The sequence below is a fragment of the Erinaceus europaeus genome, chromosome X (genome assembly GCF_950295315.1).
Source record: "Erinaceus europaeus chromosome X, mEriEur2.1, whole genome shotgun sequence".
NCBI lineage: Eukaryota > Metazoa > Chordata > Mammalia > Eulipotyphla > Erinaceidae > Erinaceus > Erinaceus europaeus.
The window spans coordinates 121,614,137-121,639,234 of record NC_080185.1 but is presented as its reverse complement, the minus strand read 5'-3'; the positions used below and the strand labels follow the sequence as shown (position 1 = coordinate 121,639,234).

Sequence of the window (25,098 nt, the reverse complement as noted above, 5' to 3'; positions counted from 1 at the left end):
TGGGCTGCTGACTGAATTCCGAGCTGTTACAAACATCAGCTCAAGCACTGAAGGAAACAGGGAAGTGAGGTTCTCTAATGTCAGATTTGAATTTTCAGGTACACTAGAAGAGGAGGGAACCTGCTATCAATGGAATTTATCACTACAGAGTTTTTCTTGCAGCATGGAAATTTCCAGAGCCAGTGCTAGCGCTGCAAACCATCCTATCATAATGGGTCATTTTTATTAGAACAACCTTTTCGCGTCAGTGGCCACGTGGCAGCAGCGCCATCTGCTGGGAACTACTGAGCATGTTAGCACATTACTTTTTTTTTTTTTTTTTTTTAGTATAGCAAATGAACTTGGAACCACAAAAAATTAATACTGAAAATATCTTTAGAGACCCTCTAGACCATATGTCATCGGAGGGTTAGGGATATGCCTCAGCTAGGTACAAGATTTTCTTTCTCTTAGTTGAGGCAATGGAGCTCCAAATCCATCTCTCAGCTAGGAAACTGAAATTTGAGCCCTCAGGACTAACTCATACCCCAGGTCTCAAAAATATCAGAAATCGAATGGCAGTTAAAGTCCATTCATCAGATATCTGGATGGATGGAACTCTTCTGTGAGGATCTTTATCTGTGCGTTCAATAAGTATCACCCGGCTATATTTGTACATCTCAAGTGTGGCTAAGGACACCGACAGACTGGATTTTTAATTGTATCTGATGCTAATTAACTTGTCATTAAAAGACAGTCCCATGTGGCTAGTGTAAGGTTTCTCAACCGTAACAATTACTCTGAGCTGTGTGGGGTATTTACCACCAGTCTAGACACCACCCTCCTATATGCCCACACGCCATCCCCTCTGAGTCTCCAGACACTGCCAAGTATTCCTTGGGGCCGGGGGATAAAATTGGCTGAGAAACCACTGGGCAAGTAGCCTCTGTACCGGATAGCACAGTTCTAGAATATTCTTGAATATCAATGACAGGCACAGACAGAGAAATATTTTTCTTCTTTATCTGCCTTCCCTTGTAACAAGGATGAATTTAGGATAGTATAATAGAAAACTCGGCTTCAGCTGAAACTCTCAGGTTAGCATTAGAAGGCCTGATGCTTGAATCTGCCTTCCCTGCCCTGGCTGTAGGCAACTAGACAAACTGACCTCCGTGAGTCTGTGTCCCACCTGCTGATGGGGAAAGAACAGCACCCACCTAACAGAGCTGCGGAGAGGAAACAGACAGTTACTACTAGAGCTGGCTTCTAACCACCCTCCAGGACTGGCAGGGGGTGTCTTCACGCCTCTCAGTCTATCCTACAAGAAACAGTACCCCGCATGCTTCCACTGAGAAGCGCAACCCAATTGAAAAGACAAACCTAGCCCTATGAATCTGATACTATCTGACATTTCCAGTGGCCACACCCCATAAGAATATTTGTTTGCTGCTCTGTGACTCTGCTTCCTGGACACATTTAGATGTGCTGGAGAAACCGTTTCAGTTCCTCGGGAATAACAAGGCTGGCGATCTTATGATGCGGCTGGAGCCCAAAGCACTTCCGGATCCGAAGGCGGCAGAGCTGCATCAGAGAGGGGGGGCCTGGAGAGACAGCAGAAGAAGAGTCACATGGCGTTTCACTGACCTAAGACTACTTTCCCATTTTTTGTTCTTTTTTTTTTTAAAAAAAAAAAAAGCAGACAAGATGTAGCATGGCCACAAGGAAATAATGTGATGTTTGAGACCCTCTGCTGGGTTTCACTGGGGCCATGTTCTCTCTCTTCCGGTGTCTAGCTGAAAGGAATTGGTTCCTTTTTGATTTAGAACAGACAGAGAAATTCAGAGCTTCGTCTCACTACCAGAGAACTCAAGGAAGCTAATTTTGGAGTTACAGAGCGACACCGAATTGCTCATAATGAGAGGAAAAGGGATGTCCTATTTCCAGATGCAAACATTCTTACTTTCTAATCTGAGCAATAGTTAGCTCTTCAAATACAGTGAGCTATCAGTGAGTCACAGGCCATCCTGTTATGTTGTCTTACTGATCCTGCTGCTCTCTCTTCGTGCACTCAAGAGCTATGCCCATGTTTCAGCCCCCAGGTGAAGAATGAACTAGCACATACCCTGCATAGGCAGCCACCCCAGAGTTGGCATTTTAAGTACAGTTCTCAGCAGGAAGTGTGCATGGGGGTCAGGAGGGAGTGATTTGCTCTCTGAGGCTATTTGGCAATGTGTAGAAACACTTAGCTGCCACTCAAGGAAGGGTGCTACCACAGCGTCTAGTGGACAGAAGTCGCAGATAGCACTGCACATCCTACTGGGTCTGGGGCAACCCCCCCTCCCGCCCACAAAGTAAACAGTGTTGGGGTTAAGAAATAATGTTATAGGGTAAAGAAATGGGAAACCATTGCCCACAGCTTATCCACTCACTCCCTGCACAAAACTATAATAGAAATTCTCTTTCAGTTATTGAAAAAAAAGAAATAAAATGACATATATCCACCCCCTCCCCCCCAAAATAAAAGTCACTTAACAAAGGCTCTCAATGACAAATTCCTTGGATGGGGGCCATGCTTTAAGCTACAGGGTGTTGGGCTCCACCCCAGACATTGATTTAATTACTGCTGGGCCTGTGCATCTGCATTCCTGGACACACACACACACACACACACCCGTCATTGGACAGTGTCTGTAGTGTCAAGGGCACATGCTGAGGGATGCAATGGTGTCTGGTTTCTTCTACAGTCACTACAAGAAGCTGGATAAACTGGCGTGCAAAGTTCTCAGGTGGCAAAGAACAAGGAGAGATAGAAATAGACACCCAGAACATCACAGAAAGAAATGTCATGCTGCTATGAGCACAGGTAGACACAGAACTAGACATATGACTGAGACAGCTGTGGTCTATACACAATTAGCAACTACTCAGCTGTAAAGAATGATGAAGTGGATGAAGCTTGAAGGAATCACGTGAAGTGAATTAAGGCAGAAAGACAAGGATCAGTACAGGATGCTCCCACTCCACTCACAACAGAAGCTGAGAATTAAGAACAGGAAGGGCAACATAAAGTAAAACTTGGACTGGGCTTGGTGAATTGCACCAAGGCAAAGGACTCTGGGAGGCGAGGGGAACTGACTGGCAGGTCTTGGTGCTTCATGGTGGAGGAAGACCTGGGCTGAGGGTGAGTGTGTTGTGTAGAAAACTGAGAAATGTTACATGTGTATCAATAACTACTTTCCGTCAACTATAAACCATTGATTCCCCCCAATAAAAAATGTTTAAAAAGGAACGCCATGCTTCCAATGGCGCACATTCTGGGAATCTGAGAAGGAAGGGCATGACTGGCCTTCGTGCTGGACACCCTATCAGGGACCGCTGATGAAAAGACGGCGAGAGCAGAGGCCCGAGCAGCCTGATGGCAACGAAGCCACGTATGTCTAGGGCCGAGTTTTGATCTTCAGCATGAGTCACATCAAATCGGGTAACATGGACTGGGGCGAGCAGGAGCCCAGAGGAAGCGCAGCGTCACTACTGTGCATACGGGACCTTTGCTGTCCGCCCTTCACTGGCTGCTGTGCTGAGACACCCACCACTGCTCCGCAGCCGTTAGCTGGCTTCCGCAGGTATTCAGGGCTGGCTTGCTTCCTAAAGGCAGCTCGGTCTGTATTTGTCAACTGGCATTTTGCTTTGGGTCTCAATTGCTTTCTGCTCCCAGCAACATCCATGGTGCTTTCAAGCCAAAGAGCATTCAGGAGTGTCTCTTGCTGTGCTGGGCAGAATCCTTTTTCTTTGCACAGTGTGCCAGGCCTGAGCACCTCCTTAGATGCTTTTCCAGGAGGATGGGGAAGGAAGATTCTGGAGATGCTTTTAGAGAACACTTAGAGGCAGAGCCCACAGCTCGCTCTCTGTGCACACCCAGCCCCGTTTCTTGTGGGCCTCCAGCCAGCTGAGACGCGATCTCATTGGGACCCCAAGAATGAGTCATGTGGACAAAAGCAGTGGCAAATGACATGTGTTATAAGCCAGAGGGATCACTGGCCCCACTGTCACCAACAGGGGAGCTAGAGGAATCCAAGGCAACACAGGTATCTAGCAAGGGCTTTGGGGACTAAAATCAAAGGGGGGTTGAATCTACCCAGGAGCAGGTGTGTGTGTGTGTGTGTGTGTGTGTGTCTAAATGACTTTAGTTGGTCCTAAGTCCCTTTCCCAATTAAAAAATTATCTATTTCACAGGTGTGTCACTATAAAGATGAATGTAAACCAGTCTGAGTCTTAGTCAATGTTTTTTCTCCTGACTTTAGACAGTTCAGTGGGCGCTCAAACACTAGGGGCCCTGCATTTTCTCACAGCTGCCCTAGAGAGAGAGGCAGGACTGTTCACAAAAGAGAAGTCATCCGAACGCAGTGATTGCTCTGCTTCTTCACCTAAAGGGGTTTTTGCTGGAGGGTGCCTTGTGCCTGGAGTTGGCCTTCCCCAGCTAGCTAGCACTGTTGAGAGGGGCACAGGCCTTGGCTGCCAGGGGTGGGGGTAGGAAGCAGGGCGGGCGGTGACCAGCAAACACCCAGGGCGACAGGAGGCCTGGAAGGAAGGATTCTGTGGCCCCCTCTCCCAGTCTGCCCAGAGTGAACCTGATTCTCAGCAAATGGGAAGAAAAAAGCAGGTTATCATTTGCGTGCTTCAAAGCTCCGCACTCCCTAAAACTGAGCACCATCCAGGTGCCAGTGAACTATGAGGCCAAGTCTCAGGGGACCGGTCCCCACCCCAGCCAGCCCCAAATCTTGTGGCCCAGGCAAGCCACTAGCCCCTTCCACACTGCACTGCCATGCTGAGTGCCTATCGGATTGGAAGTGTCAGCGCTTATTTATGGAGTGTGGGCACTCGGTGTTGATTAACTGCTAACAGTAAATGTCTTCAGGTTGCCGTGAATCATTCACTAAATTTGCACTGTTTAGTTAATTGCATTCTTACTCTCCCCCCCCACCCTTGTCAGAATTTTACAATAGCCTAATTCTTTAAAGACTGGCCTGCCCCATTTATTGACACCACCACAGCGGTAACGTGCGTACCTTGTTGAGTTCTGCAGCATCTCAACTCTCTACACTTGGTGATGGCGGTTTCATTGGCTCAAAAGCCAGAACTTGGTAAGTGCCTGCCTCCTACAATAGCCCACAGGAGTCTACAGATTAGGGTTTAGGTTCAGGCAAAAGAGAAGCACCTTCGTTCTGCAGGAACAGGTGGCTCAGAGGGCTCTCTGCAGGCACCAGCTCCACGGGCCGTCTGCCTTCAGCGTCCCTGGCCTGGTAGTTGGCTCCAAAGTCCATAAGCAGGAGGGCGAGCTCTCCATTCAACGCCCTGGCGGCTGCGTGGAGAGGGGAGTCCAGCCCTCGGCCTTGGTTTGCATTTGCTCCTAAATTGTCCCAGGAACAACAGAGGATCACTGGAAGATCACAGCCCGCGCACCCTCCCCGCCCCCTTGCAAAGCAGGGAGGTGCGAAATGCCCGCCAGCGGGAACTCACAGCAGACAAGGCTATCATCCTGAGAGAAGGGTGCTGAATGCATTTACTCACTAACCTGGGGAATGAACTGAACAGGCATGAGGCATAGCACATGAAGTCTGAAAATGTGCTTGTCAAGGCGCCAGGCAATAGGGCCCTTGGTGGAGCACACGTTATTACCATGCGCAAGGACCCAGCTTCAAGTCCCCAGTCCCCACCTGTAGGGGGCAAACTTCACAAGCAGTGAAACAGCACTGTAGATGTCTCTCTGTCTCTCTCCTTCTCTCCCTCCCCTCCCCTCTCAAGTTCTCTCTGTCTCATCAAGCATAAGAATAAATAAATAAATAAATAAAGCAAAACATGTCTTGATAAGCCAAAAAGACCGATGATGTCACTCATAGGTGAAACTTAAGAAACAAGGATAGGAAGGGGAACGCACAAAGTCAAGCTTGGTCTTGGTGTGGTGCATTGCACCAAAGCAAGGGACTCTGGGGTGGGAGGACAGGGAGGGGGCAGAGGGTCCTGGTGCATGATGGGGGGAAAGGGAGCTAGTTTGGGGTGAGAGTGTTTACAGACACCTATCACAGGGAGATGAGAGACTAGAACATAATCATAATCATAGTCACCATGCCTCTCTGCACCACCTCAGATTAGGCTTGGCACAAGAAAAATCCTAGTGGTGTAACCTACTATTAATCACAAATAAAAAAAATGGGGGAAAAAAAGAAAGAGCTTTACAAGACATCTCTGCTTTCCCCATGTTTTACCTGCTTCCAGGAGAGACCTGGCACAGGGGACATGCTGCCTTTCACAAGCCAGGTACAATGGTGTGCCGAGGTGGCTGATGTTGTAGTCAATGTCGCCTCCATGGGCTGAGAGGGACTCCACGCACTGCACATGGCCTGCAGCCCAGGGTGGAGAAAAAAAGAGTCACACACAGGTTCTCTGAGCTAAGGCCGTGTGTCCCAGTCTTGAGTGTCTAGATTTGCCAGGCACTTACCCAGGGGACTAAAAGCTAATTCCTTAGCCCCCAAAGAGGGCATGTTGTAAATACTGCTGGCCAGCCATCCCTGGGATGACAATAAGTGAGAGGAGCCCCACTAGAGCTTCCCAACCACAGTGGAAGGGCAGACTACCCCCCACCACACACACACACACACACACACACACACACACACACACACACACACCTTCTCCCACTGTCAAAGGCTTTGCAATCAGCCTGAGCACAGAAACCCAGGGACTGAAGAAGAAAGGGCACAGTGTGGACCATGGGATAGGAAAGGAAACTTACAACCTCCCCAAGGGCACGCCTGAGGGGCAGGCCACATTGAGAAGGGGCAGCGCCAAGAAGCAGCTGCCAAATCCAACAGGAGCCCCACCCGGCCAGGCAAAAAGGGATTCAAGGCGACTCAGGTCACTCCTCCCAGGTCTAGAACGGCATACCCTTTGTGTTTTCTCCCCTATGCATCCAGTGACTGTGGCCAGTTAGTATATCATCTCTTACTAATTAGGTGGCAATACTTTGGTGAGGAATTCTGAGTTGGCCCAGACAAATAAGGCTGCCACAGGAATGATGGGAAGCTAGAGTGTGACAGTCGCCAAGGAAATAGAAACCCTCTGATCATGGTGGTGATTGATGACAATGGTGGTAGACACTGGAGAATTGCATTTTAATTTTTGTCTCAGACCTATGGGCCAAGGAGATGTCTCAACACTAGAGCCCAAGACTGGCAGCCCTGAGGCCCCAGAAGCCTCAGCTTTGATCCCCAGCTCTCCAGAGCTGAGCATTGCTCTAGGGTCAATATCTCTCTCTCGCTCACTCTCTCTCTCTCTTTCTCCCCTTTATCTTTTTTCTCTCTCTCATAAAAATAAACAAAGGTTACTGTCAACTGTGAAGTCACACCTGCATGAGACCCCAGCACCACTAAAAAAAAAAAAAATCAAAAAAAATATCAGGGAGACTGAGGCTGTGAAGAATGACATAAGTTGTGTGATCTAATGTGCAGCACTGCTACTCAAGAATACTGGGAGTCGGGCGGTAGCACAGTGGGTTAAGCGCATGTGGCACAAAGCACAAGGACCAGCGTAAGGATCCCTGTTCAAGCCCCCGGCTCCCCACCTGCAGGGGAGTCGTTTCACAGGAGGTGAAGCAGGTCTGCAGGTGTCTGTCTTTCTCTCCCCCTCTCTGTCTTCCCCTCCTCTCTCCATTTCTCTTCGTCCTATCCAACAACGACGACATCAACAAAAATAACTACAACAACAATACAAAAACAACAAGGGCAAAAGAAGGGGAAATAAGTAAATAAATATTGTTTTAAAAAGTTTTTTTTAAAAAGAATACCGGACTGTGGGTAGTGTGCCTAGTTGACATTATATGTTATTATGCACAAGGATCCAGGTTCAAGCCCCTGGTCTCCACCAGCAGGGGGTCTGCATCACTCTCTCTCTCCCTCTGTGTCTCCTTCTCTCCTTTCAATTTCTCTCTGCCTTATCTAATTAAAAAGAGAGAGAGAGAGAGAGAGAGAGAGAGAGAGAGAGAGAAATGGCCACCAGGAGTGGTGGATTCATTGTACAAGCACTGAGCCTCTGGTGACAAAAAAAAAAAAAAAAAAAAAATGGATTGCGGGAGCCAGCATGTAGTTCAGTGCACAAAGGTTATTATGCACAGGGATCTGGGTTCAAGCCCCAGGCTTGCATGTGTGTGGGGACGGAGGGCATCGTGAGCGATGGAACAGTGCTGCGGTGTCTCTCCTTTCTCTCCCTCACTATATTTCTCTGTCTCTCACTTTCTGACTAGAGAAAAGAAAAAAAAATGGTCACCTAGAATGGTGGTACTGTGCAGGGACCAAACCCCAGTGATAACTGTGGTGGGGACTAAATAATAAATTCAGTACTGGATTGTGGTCTTGAAATCTGCTAAGTGAGTAGGTTTAAGTGTCTTCAACAAGCATGCATGCTCTCTCTTTCTCTCTCTCTCTCTCTCACACACACACACACACACACACACACACACACACACACACTTGTTGACTGTGAGCTGAGGGTCATGCTCATTAACTTAGGCGATGATGGGCCTCATCTCGCAAACACACAGCAAGTCATCCCATTAACCCATCAAGCCCTAAACCTCTATGCTACACGACTTTGCCAGTTACACCTTAATAGGGCTGAATGGTGTGGAGAATAACCCACGACACAACCGCATATAGTTCCATTCTTTAAAAACTTGAGGGGGTCGGGCGGTAGCGCAGCAAGTTAAGCGCATGTCACAAAGTGCAAGGACCGGCATAGGCGTAAGGATCCCTGTTCAAGCCCCCGGCTCCCCATCTGCAGGGGAGTCGCTTCACAGGCGGTGAAGCAGGTCTGTAGGTGTCTGTCTTTCTCTCCCCCTCTGTCTTCCCCTCCTCTCTCCATTTCTCTCTGTCCTATCCAACAATGAACAACATCAACAATAACAATAATAACCACAACAAGGCTACAACAACAAGAACAACAAAAGGGAGAAAAAAATGGCCTCCAGGAGCAGTGGATTCATGGTGCAGGCACTGAGCCCCAGCAATAACCCTGGAGGAAAAAAAAACGTAGAAAAGGGGTGCCATGTGGTAGCGCACCTGGTTAAGTGCACACACTACAGTCCACAAGGATCCAGGTTCAAGCCCCTGCTCCCTACCTGCAGGGGGAAAGCTTCACAAGTGGTGAAGTAGGTCTGCAGGTCTCTCTCTCTCTCTCTCTCTCTCTCTCTATCTATCTTCCCCATCTCTCTCAATTTCTCTCTGTCTCTATCCAATAATAATAATAATTAAACAAAACTTAGAAAAGAACTTGCCACTGGGCTTGGACAGCGGCACACCTGGTTGCGCACACGTGCAAGGACCCAGTCCCCACCTGCAGCAGGAAAGTTTCATACGCAGTCAAGCAGTGCTGCAGGTCTCTCTTCATATATATTGATGTATCGATGTCTTTATCCAGTAATACATATTTTTAAAAAAAGAATCTATGGGGACCAAGTAGTAGCACACTGGGTTAGGTGCATATAGTGTGAAGCACACGGTGGGAAAAGTAACTCGGTTTCCCCAGGGTCCTGGGTTCAATACTACTCTCCACAGACATTGATGGGTTGGTCTACCATGCCCCTAACGGTGTTCCAGAAGTGAGTCATGAACAACTCTGCAAATGCTAGGAAGTCCCACCTTGATGGCACCTCCCAATCTCTGGGAGTTCTCATTTCAAAACACACAGCTGGTTGGGGCCCACCTGAGACCCTGAGTCAGCAGGTCTGGACCAGGCCTTCAGATCTGCACTGGCAGGCTACTGCCCCCCCCCTCCCCGCACCCACTCCTTGTCGCTCTTCCCATGCCCCGCCCATGAGCTGCTCCTCAGAGCGCTGACCTCTCAGCACGTTTACCTCTCTTTGCCGCCTCATGGATGGGGGACGCCAGGTCACTGGCAGGCTGGGTGCTGGCCCCGTACTTCAGCAGCAAATCCACACAGTCCTGACTGCCGCTAATGCAAGCGTTGAACAGGGGAGTGTGCCAGTCAGTGGTGACGCCATCCACCTGGTAAGAAATGCACCAGGATGAAGGCAGGCAGTGGAGGTGCCCCGCCTTCAAATCCAGTCCCCACACAGTGAAGCTGTCACTTGGCTTTTCTGAGCCTTCGATCCCACAGATAAAAAAACAGCAGGAGAGAAAGACCACATTCTGAAAGTGTGTCGTGAACAAGGGACTGGAGCCCTGAATGTGAGGCACCGAGAACGTCAGGAATGCTCTAGTTCCGCCATGTCCTTCCTTCCCAGCGACGTGGAGCTGGAAATGAGTTAGGACGGTTTCAACAGCGTGCGGACTACTCTCATTTTAAACTTTCCACCCTCGACCCATCTCACACGAATCCAGCTTTCTCACATCATCCAACTGCCAATACACCATTTGAAAGAATCTGAAAACATGACTTTCATTCAAATCCAGAGCAAACATATGCCAAAGGCTTTACTCAACCCATTCATTACCGAGGAGACCAGTGAAATAGTAAGGCTGGCTCAGAGGAGGATTTGTCTTGTGGGGATGCCGAAATAAATCCGCCGGCAGACACACGGCGGGTTAATGGTCTAGAGAGGCATAAAAAGTGTGATCTTTGGGGCAAGCTTTTCTAATATTGGAAATCAGACAGACTTACATGTTGACATCTAACTTCACTATCTGGGCTGTCACCAAATATCAAGAGCAAAGCTCAATACAGGCAGATCTCTCTCTCTCTCTCTCTCTCTCTCTCAATCTGGCTTTGCACGTGTGTGATTCCACTGTATCTGGGTAGCCTTTCTCACCCAGATAGAGACTTACAAAGTGAGGGAGAAACACCATAGTCCTTAAGTCTCCCCTGGGGTCACAGTACGCCCATGGGGTGCTGGGGCTTTGGTCAGGCCTGTGTTTGTACAGGCACTTGCCCTACCTGGTGAGCTATCTTCCAGACCCTCCCCACTTTGTGATTTCTCTGTGTGGAAGCAGGAAATGAACATTACCTCTGAGTAGCCTCCCTAGGCAGTTTCTTTATCCTCGATCTTCAGAGAGAGGAAGATGTAGAAAGGGGGGACAGCGGCGCACCTGGTTAAGCACACAGTGCTATGCGCAAGGATATGCATAAAGATCTGGGTTCAAGCCCTCACTCCCCACCTGTAGGGGGTCCACTTCACGAAGCAGGTCTGCAGGTGTCCTTCTCTCTCCCCCCTTCCTTCTCAATTTCTCTGTTCGATCAAATGAAAAGGAAAAACAAAAAGGGGGGGATGGCTGTCGGGAGGGGTGGATTTGTAGTGCCAGCTCCGAGCCCCAACGACTGGAGGCTGAGAGAGAGAGAGACAGGGAGAGAGGGAGGGAGGGAGAGAGAGAGACAGGGAGAGAGGGAGGGAGGGAGAGAGAGAGAGAGAGAGAGAGAGATACCTCAACACTGCTCCATCACCCATAGAACTCCATAGGTACTGTCCATGATGCTCCCATGTGGGGCTGGGACTCAGACTCAGAGTCCCATACATGGTAAAGTGTGTGCTCCACTCACTGAGACATCCCCTAGTCCTTTCCCTTGTTATTATTCATTATCATCATCATCATCATCATCATCATCATCATCATCATTATAGCACTGCTCAGCTCTGGCTTATGGTGGTGCTGGGGTTTGAACCTGAGAGCTCAGAGCCTCAGGCATGGGAGTCTGTTTGCATAACCATTAGGCTGTCTCCCCTACTCCCTTCATTGTTATTCTTCGGTGACCCTTTTAAGCACTGATCTTGTGAAGATAATGAAGTCATTATCACACAGTTTCCAAGCAAAGCCAGGACCAGTACAAGACAAAGGACCCCGTGGTGGCACACAGAAGGAGCCTTCAGAGACACTCACAGCAGAGAAACTTTCAGTTTTGCAACCTTGCCTTTCCTTAGTCCTGACTTTGTTTTTATGTGTGGGGTATATTTTCTCAACCTAACTACCAATACGCTGCTGTAGTCACCCATGGCTCTCTTCTCTCAGAATGATGTCCACTTCTTGGCTTGGACAACAGGGATGTTTCTATCCTGACCTTTCTCCTCTTCTCTACATTATCTGCCATAAAAACTATCTGAAGTCACAGCAGTCCGTTCACTTCCGCTCCCAAGCCCATGATCCCGCTGTTTCCAGTGGGCGGGAGCCTGTGATCCCCCTCCACTGTTTGTCTCACTAGCCGCAACAGGCTGTCTAGGTTTCAGCTAAAACACCCTGCCCAGTGGGCAGCCTCTTCCAACTCCCTTTCCCTTCAGAAACCCTGGGGGTGGGCACGGGGAGCACTTCTATGAGGCCCCAGCAGTCTCCTTACTGTTGGTACTTACACGCCACAGCCATCTACAAAAATAGTCCCTGATACTCGCACGGCACATGCACCTGCCTGCGGTGTGCCTTTGCAATTCCTCCCATCACAGGCTAGAAACTAGTGTTCCAATCCTTAAGTCTGGCTTGACCCACGTGACTTGCTTTAGCCAATGGGGCAGTAGCAAAGAGAGCTTGTGGACTTTTGTTGCCCTTGGACTCTCTGCTACCCAGTGAGCAAGTCCAGGCAGCCTGCTAAAAGATCAGAGGTCATGTGGCAATTGTCTATCTCCCTAAACAGCCCATCCAGGCTCCCATAATCCAGTCTGTCCCAGATGACCTATCAGAGCATCGAAGGTGAGGTCAGCTCTCTCTACCAGCAGGTTGTTGTCTTTGATCATTAGACTGCACGGACAAAACAAAAACAGTGAATAAGAACTCTACTGGGGGGACCAGGAGGTGGTGCACCCTGTTAAGTGCATACATTATCATGGATAAGTTCCCAGGTTCAGGCCCCCACTCCCCACCTGCAGGGGGGGCACGTCCTGAGTGGTGATGTAGGTCTGCAGGTGTCTTTCTTTTTCTCTCCCACTCTTACCCTCCCCTCTCAGTTTCTCTCTGTCCTATAAAATGGAAAAAAAAAAGAAAAAACAAGAAAAAAAGGGGGGGAATGGCCACCAGGAGCAGTGGATTTGCAGTGCTGGCACTGAGCCCTAGCAATAACCCTGGTGGTAATAATAATAATAATAATAATAATAATAATAATAATAATAAACCTGTATTGGGGGACCAGCAAAAACTTCACTTGCATAGTGCATCTGCTTTAGCATATGGGTGACCCAGGTTCAACCTCATCCTCACTGCACTGGAGGAAGCTTCAGTATTGTGGTGTCTTTCCCTCTTTGTCCCTCTGTCTCTCTACATCTAAAAAAGTAAACCCAAAGAGGTAAAGCCCTGGTGACGACAAAATAATGAATAAGAAACAGATAAGTATACTGGGGGCCAGGGAGACAGCTTAATATTAGAACACAGGTCTTGCATGTCTCAGGCCCCAGGTTCACTATTTGGTACATGGTCTCTCCTTCTGCCCCATGAAAATATTGTTAAATGATTCTTAAAGCCTGTATTGGAATTGCTGCTGTGGCTGAGGTGTTATGCATCTGACCAACACTTAACAAAACTCCTGTGTGGCCAGGGAGAGAGAAACATCAGTAGATCAACAGACTTTGATGCCAGAGGCACAGGAGGTCCCAGGTTCAATCCAAGGCACCAACATAAGTCAGAGCAGAGCAGTAGTCTGATAAAACAAACAGAGAAAACTGCTCTGTTTCTCTGCCTCCCTAGCAGTTAGGTGTGACCTGAATTCTGGCCATTTGGGGTATGAGCTACCACTGGCCCTTGTCATTCATCAAACGATTTAACAGAATCTCATAGATGACACAGCAATGCCAACCCAAGGTCTAGACCCAAGAGAAATGAAAACACGTGTCCACTATGTGCACTTAACTGGGTGCAAGACCACCCGGCCCCTGACATGAACTCTTTGATAAAATGTCCAAAGCAGTATTATTCATAGTAGTGAAAATGAAGAAACAGCCCAAATATCCAGTAGCACAGGATGGATAAACAACATGTGGTATATGCATGAAATGAAATATTAGTTAGACAAAAAAAAAAAAAAAGGAGGGTGGGAAAGAACCTGCTATCACCTAAAACCTTGAAAACATTATAATACTGAGTGAAATGGCATGACAAGCCTGCCTCCTCATTTAGTTTACAAGCCTCTCAAAATCTTTATCCAGGGTGAGGCACATAGTAAATGCTCAATAAAGAGAAGATGAAAAGCTCACAGATGGTTTTCTGATCAGATTTTCCCATCCCTTTGGAACATCTGCGTATTTGCATATGGACACCTTGTGCTCTGTATTTTCAAATTCAATGGCTCAATCTCCCTTCTTCCTCTTAAGATGTCTTCAGGCCCCCCTGAGTAGCATCTCCAAATAATAATCTTATAATAATAATAATAATAATAATCTTGTTCTCCCCCTCCACCTTTTTCAGGAAAACGTTATAGCTCACAGGCTGTTACTTGTCCAGATTTCCCATGTCAGTGAGAGATGGAGACAGCCTGGGATCATTATTTAGGTCTTAAGGAGTCAAAATGTTAATATGTTTTCTACAATAGTTCACTACCTGCCAGTCAGAAGAACAAAAGGTGGAAATGTAACAGCTATTTATTACCAGTGACTACTAAATTTAGTATTTCATCTATCACTAAAGCAAACCAGCTTGATAGACATGATGGTTTTCAAAAGCACCTCTCTTCCTATTTCTGATCAGGCTCATAAAATATGCTGGAGATTATTCAGAAGGCCTAGAAACCATTTTTTTTTTCCAGTCATAGACTCCAATATGTTAGGTGAGCTGCACTTACCTGGGCTCCATGCTTTAACAAAATGCTCACACAAGAGGGATGTCCCCCAAGGCAGGCTTCATGGAGTGGGGACACATGGTCTGCTGTGACGAGGTTGACAGGCCACCCCTGCAGGAAGGAAACATAAGGTGAGCAAAGCCACAGTTTATAGCCACAAATCCAGTCCAATGGAGATCTTTTACTTATAGAGGGAGAAAGAGGCAGAGAGAGAGGAGAGACATCATAGCACCACTCCACCACTCAAAAAGCTTCCCTTTGCATGGTGCTCCCATGTGGTGACCGGGAGCTTAAACCTAGGTCCTTAGACATGGCAAAGTGTACGGTCCTTAGACATGGCAAAGTGTACATTCTACTGGGTGAATTATCACCCAGCCCCAGCCAATTGTTCTGAAAGCTAACTTGGCAGGGGTCAGGGATGGAACTCAGTGGCAGAGCTTGTGATTTACATGTATGAAGCCTTGGGTTTGGGCTTCAGAGCATGTGCGCGCGCACGCGCGTGCACACACACATACACACACACACACTGACCCATATTAAAATTTGGCAGCATACTAAGACGTAGACAAAAACAATGAAACAGAACAAAAGGAGCTTCCATACTGCTGATGGTTGGAGTGTAAAATGATGTGACCATTCAGGGAAACAGAAGGCATCCTCTAGAGTAGACGATACACAGAATCTATGACCCTGAAAGTTTCACTCTTAGCACTAGAATTGTAAGTATGAGGCTCAGAGTTCAATCCCTGGCATTGCATATGCCAGAATGATACTCTGGTCCTCTCTCTCCCTCATTAATAAATGGATAAAACATTCTTTTTCTGGGATCAGGTGACAGCACACTTGGTTAAGTGAACACATTACAGAAGTTATTTTTTTTTATTGCCACCAGGGTTATTGCTGGGGCTCGGTTACGACAAATCTACCACTCCCAGGGGCCACTTTTTCATTTTTTTTTCCTATCTTCTTTTTTTTTTTAATATGACAGGACAGAGAGAAATTGAGAGAGGTGGGGAAATAGAGAGGGAGAGAGAGAAAGACACCTGTAGACCTGCTTCACTACCTGTGAAGTGTATCCCCTGTTGGTGGGGAGAGTGGGCTTGAACCCGGTCCTTGTGCTTAGTGATATGTGCAATTAACTGGCCACGCCACTGCCCAGACCTCCAATAAATTCTTTTTTAAATTTTGTTTATTTTAACTAGAGTGAGAGAGATAAAGACCAGACTGAATCTGGGACCTTCTAGCCTCAGATGAATATCTTTTACATAACCATTATGCTATCTCCCGAGCCCTTTAACAATAATAATAAATAGGGAGTCGAGCTGTAGCGCAGTGGGTTAAGCGCAGGTGGAGCAAAGCACAAGGACCGGCATAAGGATCCCGGTTCGAACCCCGGCTCCCCACCTGCAGGGGAGTCGCTTCACAGGCGGTGAAGCAGGTCTGCAGGTGTCTATCTTTCTCTCCTCCTCTCTGTCTTCCCCTCCTCTCTCCATTTCTCTCTGTCCTATCCAACAACGACAACAACAATAATAACTACAACAATAAAACAACAAGGGCAACAAAAGGGAATAAATAAATAAATTAAATATTTAAAAATAAATAAATAAACAAATAAAAAGAAAAAAGAAAAACTTAAAAAAATAAATAAATAAAAAGAAAGAAAAAAGAAAAAAAACTTTAATAAATAAATAAAAATAAAAAATAAAAACACTGCCTGAGCTGAAGCACTGTGGGATCATCAATCTCTAGGGAAACATGCTCTCCAGGAACTGAATCAGGAGTTCAAATCAAGCAGAACATCAAAATTTTACGTTGATGGCAAAGTCGTGATTTATCTTTTAATGTTTTTCTACGCAAAAACGCATCATGACTTTGCCAGTAACCCAGTAACTCCAGGGAAGGCTCCAGAGCCCTGCACTTGGGACACATTAGCCTTGGCAGGAGGAAAGTGGGTCTAATAAAAGTTCTTTCTCTCCAGGCACATCGGTTGAGAGTATGCTTAGCTTAATTACCGACTCCACTGAGTGATCTGTTGTAGCTTTGCTTTCCAGGATAGTTAAAGTCTACAGACAGCCATTCCAATAACTGCACCTGCCGCCATCCCAAACACATTCTTCCACACTGATGGCCAATAGTCCTCTAATCAGCCTGTCCTTTTGACTTTTTTGACTTTGACTTTTGAACTGAAAGTTCCCACATGCTGAGTTGCCTAATCTTTGTGGTCATGCACTGGTGTGTCCGTGTGTTGGTGTGTTCAGGTGCTCGAGTCCACAGCCTTGGGGGCAGGGAAAGGAAGTGGTTCTGGGAGATCGACCAGCTGTAACCCTACTAGAGAGATGCCTGTGTTCCACAGTAGGTGGCCATCCCAGCTCTGGTATTTGCCAGGAGAAAAGGGACTGTGTCTTCTCTTCCTCCATAACTTAAGTTCCCATCCATACCTAAAGAATACTTAGCAAATGCTTCCAGAACCGCTGCGTTTAGTCGTCCACAGGTACTGCCCATGGACTTGAGGACATGGCTTGTATTTATAAACAGCCTTGGGGGCCGGGTGGTGTCACACCCAGATTAAATGCACGTTACCATACATAGGACCCAGGTTAGAGCCCCCGCTCCCCACATGCAGAGAGGGAAGCTTTCTGAGCAGCGCAGCAAGTACTGACAGTGTCTCTCTGTCTCTCTCCCTTTCTATTTCCCTTTCCTCTTTCAATTTCTCTGTCCTATCAAAGAAAGGGAAAAAATGAAAAGGAAAAACTGGCCGCCAGGAGCAGTGGATTCATAGTGCAGGCACCAAACCCCAGCAAAACCCTGGTGGCAAAAACAAAACATCCTCTTCCAGCCTTGACCACCACTTCCAAACCATCGCTTAAGTCCCTATACAAAAATCCAGAGAAATGAAAACACAAAAAGAAACCGCCTGCCACACGGTTTTCACCGCACATGGCAAACTCTCATCACTAAGAGGTTCTCTCTCACGCTGCTGCTTCACACACTTTTCATTACAGCTCACCACTGAGCTCCAGTTCTCGCAAGCAGCCTTCCTCACCCAATTTTTTTTTTCCCTCCAGGGTTATTGCTGGGCTCGGTGCCTGCACCATGAATCACCGCTCCTGGAGGCCATTTCTTCCCCCTTTTTGTTGCCCTTGTTGTTGTAGCCTTGTTGTGGCTATTATTATTGCCATTGTTGATGTTGTTCGTTGTTGGATAGGACAGAGAGAAATGGAGAGAGGAGGGGAAGACAGAGAGGGGGAGAGAAAGACAGACACCTGCAGACCTGCTTCACTGCCTGTGAAGCGACTCCCCTGCAGGTGGGGAGCCGGGGGCTCGAACCGGGATCCTTACGCAGGTCCCTGTGCTTTGCGCCACATGCGCTTAACCAACTGCGCCACCGCCCAACCCCCCTCACCCAATTTTTAAAAGTCTGAATGTTTACGGACACAGAGAGGAGATACACCAAAGCACAGCTCCACCATCCACGGAGATATTGTGCCTGAATCTGAGAGACAGAGACATGCAAAAAGGACGATACCACAGCATCCAAGCTTCCCTCCAAGGTATTGGGGTCAGGCTTGAATTTGAGTTGTGCACATGGCAGAGCAAGTGCATTACCCAAATTAATTCTTTTACTGGTCCTATTACTATTATGCTAATAAAAAAATGGGATCTGGGGCCTTAAGATGCATAGAGCTTCTCTGAGTGTTGTAGCACCTCCCATGTGGTGCCAAGGTTTGAGCATCACTCTATCTAGTGAGTTGTCTCTCCAGCCCCTAAAATAAACTTTCATCCTAGTGCAGCAGGTGCTCAGAAAAGTTCCTAAATCCTAAATGTAAATCTCAGTGACTATCACTAGGGAAACATAGCTGGATTAGCACCACGCGGCTAAAAGCACAGGTTACCACACGCCCACACACACCCATCCCCACATGCCTTTCGCCCCCAACTACATCCGCTATACTGACTACCGCCAGACGAGTCTGTCCTGGTGGTGAACCTTGTAGCATTGAGCCTTGAAGGATGGATTTGTGTGCATGTGCTTAGCTGCTTCCAGTCAGCATCGCTCCTTACAGACTCATCTGTTCATCCATCTCATGGCTGTCGCCGGTGCCACTGAGTAATGTGTCCTGATGACACTGCAGTTCTGATGAACATCTAGGTACTCTCAAGGACTTCATTTTGACTTGTTCGGAATTAGGCTGCTGTGATTACACGTGTCTTTTGATGAACACATACATACCTATTGCATGTGAACCTAGACATGGAATTGCTGGATTATAGGGTAGGGGAACTTGGAGCTTTAGTCAATATTACCAGGCAATTTTCCAAGTTATACTCCTATGGAGGTCAGGTAGTGGCACAGCGGTTTAAGCGCACATAGTATGAAACACAAAGACCCACTCAAGGATCCCAGTTCGAGCCCCTGCCTCCTCACCTGCAAGGGTGTCGCTTCACAAGTGGTGAAGCAGATCTGCAGGTCTTTCTCTCCCCCTCTCTATCTTCCCCTCCCCTCTCAGTGTCTCTCCCTGTCCTATCAAAAAGAAAAATTGGAAAAAATGGCCACAGGAGCAGTGGGTTCATAGTGCAGGCACCAAGCCCCAGCGATAACCCTGGAGGCTAAAAAGAAAAAAGCAAAAAACAAATTATATTCCCACTAGCAATACAGAAAGATCCAATTTCTTGCCAAGAAGAAAGTTGCTTCTTTTTTTTTCCCCCAAATTTAATCCTTCTGTTGGGAAGAGCTGGTAATAGCATCTCTTATTTGTAATTGAAATGAACCCAGTTACTACTAAGCACAGTTGACACCTTCCTTGAATATTCGGGTCCCCCTTTTAGGAAGTGACAGGTCACTTGCTCATTTTTCGATTGGGCTGTCTCTTTTTGTAGTGAATTCAGGGTACAAATAGGAACTTCCTGTCAATTTTCAGAAGTAAGGCTGCAAGTCACAGATGAGAGAATTATTTTATACTGATATAGTGATTATATGTTTTATATACACAATATTTTCTCATCTGTGGTTTGCATCTTTACTTTTAAAATACTACTTTTCAGGGCCTGGGTGGTGTTGCTCCTGGTTAAGCGCACAAGGATACAAGCAACAACCTGGGTTCGAGTCCCCACTCCTACCAACAGCGGGGACGCTTCACAAGTGGTGAATCAGGTCTGCAGGTGTCTCTCTTTTTCCCTCCCTCTCTGTTTTCCCCTCTCCTTTCAATTTCTCTCTGTCCTAGCAAATAAAAGAAAAGAAAAAAAAAAAGGAAAAAATGGCCACTGGGAGTGGTTGACTTGCATCAAGCCTCAGTGATAACCCTGGTGGCAAAAAAAAAAAAAAAAAGTCAAATTCCATCTGCATGTTAACTATCAGGATCAGGCAAAAATGACTAAAGGCATGGGCCACTTGGAACATAACTAAGATAGACTTCCTAGTTTCTTCCCATACAGATCTCTAATTTCATCTTCTCTATTCCTTCTTTTGGGCTCCTGTTTACTAAACATTTTGTCCTGATTTTTTATCTTATTCCTTTTCAGCCACCAAGTTGGAGATGCCACTATGATGTCATCCTGACTTCCCTGGGCAGATGACCTCACCAATGTGTTCCCAAGTCTCACCTCCTCAGATCCCCACCCCACTAGGGAAAGACAGAAATAGGCTGGGGGTATGGATCCACCTGCCAATGCCCATGTTCAGCAGAGAAGCAATTACAGAAGACAGACCTTCCACCTTCTGCTCCCCACAGAGAATTTTGGTCAATACTCCCAAAGAGAGATAAAGAACAGGGAAGCTTCCAATGGAGACGATGGGGCATGGATCTCTAGTGGTAGGAATTGTATGGAATTATAGCCCTGTTGTCTTACAATCTTGTTAATCATCATTAAATCACTAACAAAAAATTAAAATAATGATAAAATATTAACCTTCAATGAACAAGTTCTAAATGTTAATAAAATTCAGATACTGGTCTTCTTATTCCTTTCCTCATACTATTTCTCAATGTCAAATGCCTCTCCGTATGTCTTTTCTACACTATCAAAATAGCAATTTTTTCCCTTTTTAAGCCTGAATAAAGACTATATAGGAGCTTTAATTTTTTTCATGAAATCTGCCTTAGGTTAAACCAGATACTGTTAGTCTTTAAAACCCCAGAATGGCCCATCTGCAGAAGGGATGCTTCACAAGTGGTGAAGCGGGTCTACAGGGTGTCTCTCTCTCTCTCTCTTTCTCTATATATCCCCCTCTCTCTCAACTTCTCTCTGTCCTATCCAATAATATGGAAAACGGGGGGGGGGGGTAATCCCAGAATGGGGCCTGTATGGTGACACACCCGGTAAAGCACACATGGTACTTGGCACCAGGACCCGGGGTTCAAACCCCTTGTCCCCACCTGCAAGAGGGAAGCTTCACATGCAGTGAAGCAGTGCTGCAAGTGTCTCTCCCCTTCCCTCTCAATTTTTCTCTATCAAAAATAAATTAATAAAAATAAACTGTCAAAAATGCTTGAAAGAGGCAGGCAGTGGTGCACCCAGTTAAATTGACATAGTACTAAGTGCAAGGACCCAGGCAAGGAGTTGGGCTTAAGCCTCTACCTCCTTACCTGAAGGGGGTGGGGGTCGCTTCAAGAGTGGTGAAACAGGTCTGCAGGTGTATATCTTTCTCTCTCCCCTCCTCTTTCAGTTCTCTCTGTCCTATCTAATAAAAATGGGGAAAAAATGGTCGCCAGGAGTAGTGGGTTTGTAGTGTAGGCACCGAGCTCTAACGATAACCCTGGAGGCAAAAAAAAGAAAGAGAGAGAGAAAGAGAGAGAGAGAGAGAGAAAAAAAAAACATTCTTCAGAAGCTACAGGTCTGAGGAGTTTGGGAGACAAATGGAAGCAGACAGAGACCCGCTCCCAGCTGGAAACTAAGCCTGGCCTAGATCAGTTGACCACAAAGCAAGACTTGTGGGTCAGAGATGTTGACTGTATTATGCCTGTGAGTCTGGGGTGTTTTTTTTGTTTGTTTGTTTTGTTTTGTTTTGTTTTGTTTTGCCTCCAGGGTTATTGCTAGGGCTCTGTCCTTGTACTTCACGCCATGTGCGCTTGACCCGCTGTTGTACCTCCCAGCTTCCCCTGGGGTGGTTTGTTACACAGCATGGCCTGACTGGTGTAGCTCAGGAGTTCAGAATGTTCCAAGTTTGAAGGCAGAAGCTGAGCGTCTAAGAAGAGAATTTGCTCAACTAACGAGACAGAGCTTAGACAAGGACACAGTTTCTCTGATTCTCAGTAAACAAAGGAACACCGGACAGAAATTATTATTGAATTTAATGGGTACAGCATAATAGCGTCAGTGATCACTTTTCACCCTATCAAAATGAGGCAAATGTTTCATTTTACCTGAGAAGTAGCTTACCTTCTTTTAGCTAAAGAGATGCCTTCTATCTGTAGTCCTATTTACAGGAGGATGCAGCTACCAAAACTAGCTTTAGATAGGGGCGTAGAGCAGCTGTGGATTCCTTTCTAGAAACTGTTTTCTCAGGGGAGGATTTAATAGTTCAGATAAGTTCATGAAATTGGACTTTCTAAAAAGGCAAATTTACTTTCACTTACCACCACCCGAAATTTATGATTTCTTTCTGTTGCGAATGCAGACACCAAACCACAGTAGTGGTAGCAGTATACAGGACTACCCCAGAAGAGAACACAGACATTTTACTGCTTATAATTATTGTGGGCATGAAAAATATCTCCAAACACATGTTCAGCCTACTGAGTGTAGCAGTTATTGGCCTCACCACTGAGTCTTATTGAATAAATTAATAAAGTCCACATGTTACTATGTCATATTTGTCTTCTTATATTTTGAGTTTCATTTGCACCATGTTTCATACATTCAAGACATTAATAGGAGAAAAGAGTCAAAGGCTTTGCCAGACTGCTAAAGGGACCCATGGGAGAGGATGGGCCAGGAACTCTTAACTTAGGAGATCTGCAGTCTTCTCAGAGAACAGAACATTCTGAACCAAAACTCCATTTGGATTCTGATTAGCGATTGAACTGTTTTCTTAAAAGTGCCTTTGCTTACGCTCCCATTAATTGCAGACCAGCAAACTCCAATTAATGCTAACTTAAAACCACAGCTGTGGAGCAAAGACACAATTATTAACCTGGGCAGAGCCAAAGCTAACTGGGAAGCCGACTGAACTGCAAATGTCTTTGGAATTTTAAGATTATATATTTACAAAAGACACTTTCAAGCATTTATTTTACACCTGGAATTCTCAGCCTCAGAATTACTTACAGTTGGGGCTGCATTGTCTTTTTATATGGAGGGCTGCCCTGTACAGTGTAAGCTGTTTATTTTGAGAGAGAGCAGAACACTGCTCAGCTCTGGCTGGTGGTGGTGCCGGGGATTGAACCTGGGCTCGAAGAGCCTCAGGCAGGAAAATCTTTTTGCAGAACCATTATGCTGTCTCCCCAGCCCAATTTTCTATTCTCTATTTTTGAGAGAGAGGGGGGGGGTGGTAGAAAGGAAAGAGATGTATTCAATATATTGCTATCTACTATATGCACAGAATTTTACTACACTCTAGTAAATAAAGAGCATATAAAGAAGTGCTTGGGAGGGCTGGGTAGTGGCACACCTAGTTAAGTGCATGTATTATCAAGGGCAAGGATCCAGATTCAAGCCCCTGGTCTCCTCCTACAGGAAGGGAGCTTCATGAGTGGTGAAGCAGAGCTACAGGTGGCTCTCAAGCTCTCTCTTTCTCTATCCTCCTTCCCTCTCAATTTCTCTCTGTCCTATTAGATAAAATAAATGAAAAATAAGGTTAAAATATATAAAAGAAGGGAAGGGAGAAAGGGAGGGACAAGGGAGAAAATGCTTGGGTAAGATGGGATTCACCTCTTCAGACCATGAGGAAGTTTCTACTTACTATCGGATGAGGATTTCCTCAGGGTGGTAAGCTTTTCCCCTCAAAGAGCTCCCTACCTGGCTGATGAGGTTCCTCAGAGAGAGAAGACGTCCATGGATTGCGGCTTCGTGCATAGGAGACCAGTCAGACACCACATCTGTGGAGAAGGGAGGGACAGAGGCCATCTTGCTAATGCACTTGAGACTTGGAGCCTCAGCCCTGCCCACAGAGAACCTCACAGCTCCCACTGGATTGGCACGTTGGAGTCAATCAACCGTGACTCCCGCCAGGACGTCAGCATCTCAATCTCCACCACCATTTCTTGCACACTGTTGATTCAAAACGACTACATAATTCAAGAAAAGAGCGAAGGCCATATCCAAGCTAAGAAACAAGAAAAAGATGGACTGGCCAGGCAGGGAGACTACTGTACTTCCATTTACACACTGGTTTCAAAGGTCCCTTTGGGTAAGTGAGCTCCACTCTAATGATCAGCATTAGCTTGTTAAGCTGGGCTGCCAGTCTAGTTTTCCTACATGAAATACAAACTCTGGCATCTTAGCAAGCAGTGCCTTATACTAATAGTAATCATGGAATGACACACACCATTAAGTTTGGGATCTAAATAGAACCCTGTCTCTTTATGGATTACTTCTTGTCCTCAATAGCAAGTGCACATTGGAGTGTGGGTTGACCTTGTAATAGGAACATCATTAAGCCCCCAAGGCAGAGTGTCAGTGTGGCTACAAGTCTGGCTTCAGAGCTGTGGGTCTCTGCACAGGTTCTGAGGTGCAACTTCCTTCTCAGGAAAGTGAGGACAGCGAGAGACTTACTGTGGCACAATGCCTAAGTGCTCCTGTTATGATCCTGCTCCAACACTAAACACAAAGCCTTGATCACATGCCACAGGGGAGGCATGCACAATCTTAGGGAGGAAGCCTGTCACCCCTGCTGGGAAACACTCAATGCTTTCCTCTCTCTTTTCTAGTTGAGTGTGGAGGTACCCTGAATGAGGCCTGGGCTTGAATTTTTCTCATCTCAAGCTGTATCTGGCTTCCAGAACAAACAAGCACAGGAACCCAGAGTGCGAGAAGGCTCATCTGAGCTCTGTCCATTTCCAGCTCTACCTGATGGAGCATACACACCACACCCACGTGAGAGAGAAGGGGCTGCCGCCAGTCATTTCTGACGCAGGAACTGAGATCGCCCCAAAGCTGAGAAGACCTGGAGAAGCTGGCACAGCAGTCTTTGAATAACACCATCTTGTTTGGTGTGTTTTCTTACGGCATTGACGAGGGGGAAAAAAAAATTCCCAAAGCTGGAGAAATAGCTCACTTGGATATTGTACTGCTTTGCCAGGTGTGTCAACCTAGGTTCGAGCCTGGCCCCTACCACACTGAAGGAAGCTTCGGTGCTGTGAAATCTCCCCCGCCCCGCCCCAAGAATCCCTGCTGATGCTGAACACAACGATGTTGTGATTGGAAGAC

The 25,098-nt window shown here is 46.6% G+C and overlaps 1 protein-coding gene across 2 annotated transcripts; it reads right to left on the bottom strand.

The window, feature by feature from the left end:
* Positions 1 to 986: 986 nt before the first annotated feature.
* Positions 987 to 24,052, bottom strand: ASB9 (ankyrin repeat and SOCS box containing 9). 2 transcript variants are annotated; one of them, XM_060183010.1, is made up of 7 exons: positions 23,860 to 24,051; positions 23,689 to 23,768; positions 14,737 to 14,844; positions 9,884 to 10,034; positions 6,243 to 6,377; positions 5,195 to 5,386; positions 987 to 1,580 (listed from the first exon to the last, which is right to left on the bottom strand). In XM_060183010.1, exons 2-7 carry the CDS (start codon positions 23,743 to 23,745, stop codon positions 1,456 to 1,458), a joined length of 768 nt encoding a protein of 255 aa, XP_060038993.1. In that variant the 5' UTR covers positions 23,746 to 23,768; positions 23,860 to 24,051; the 3' UTR covers positions 987 to 1,455. The 2 variants fall into 2 exon arrangements, with proteins under 2 accessions (XP_060038993.1, XP_060038992.1); XM_060183009.1 differs by having other exon boundaries at positions 23,689 to 24,052.
* Between the last annotated feature and the right edge of the window lie 1,046 nt (positions 24,053 to 25,098).

Excerpts from the sequence above, each read along its gene's own strand:
- ASB9 (XM_060183009.1), bottom strand. The coding sequence starts at position 23,796 with ATGGCCTCTGTCCCTCCCTTCTCCACAGATGTGGTGTCTGACTGGTCT. Across the intron at positions 10,035-14,736 it reads TGTTAAAGCATGGAGCCCAG|GTGGATGGCGTCACCACTGA; the intron begins GTAAGTGCAGCT and ends ATTTCTTACCAG. Across the intron at positions 6,378-9,883 it reads CCATGAGGCGGCAAAGAGAG|GCCATGTGCAGTGCGTGGAG; the intron begins GTAAACGTGCTG and ends CCTGGGCTGCAG.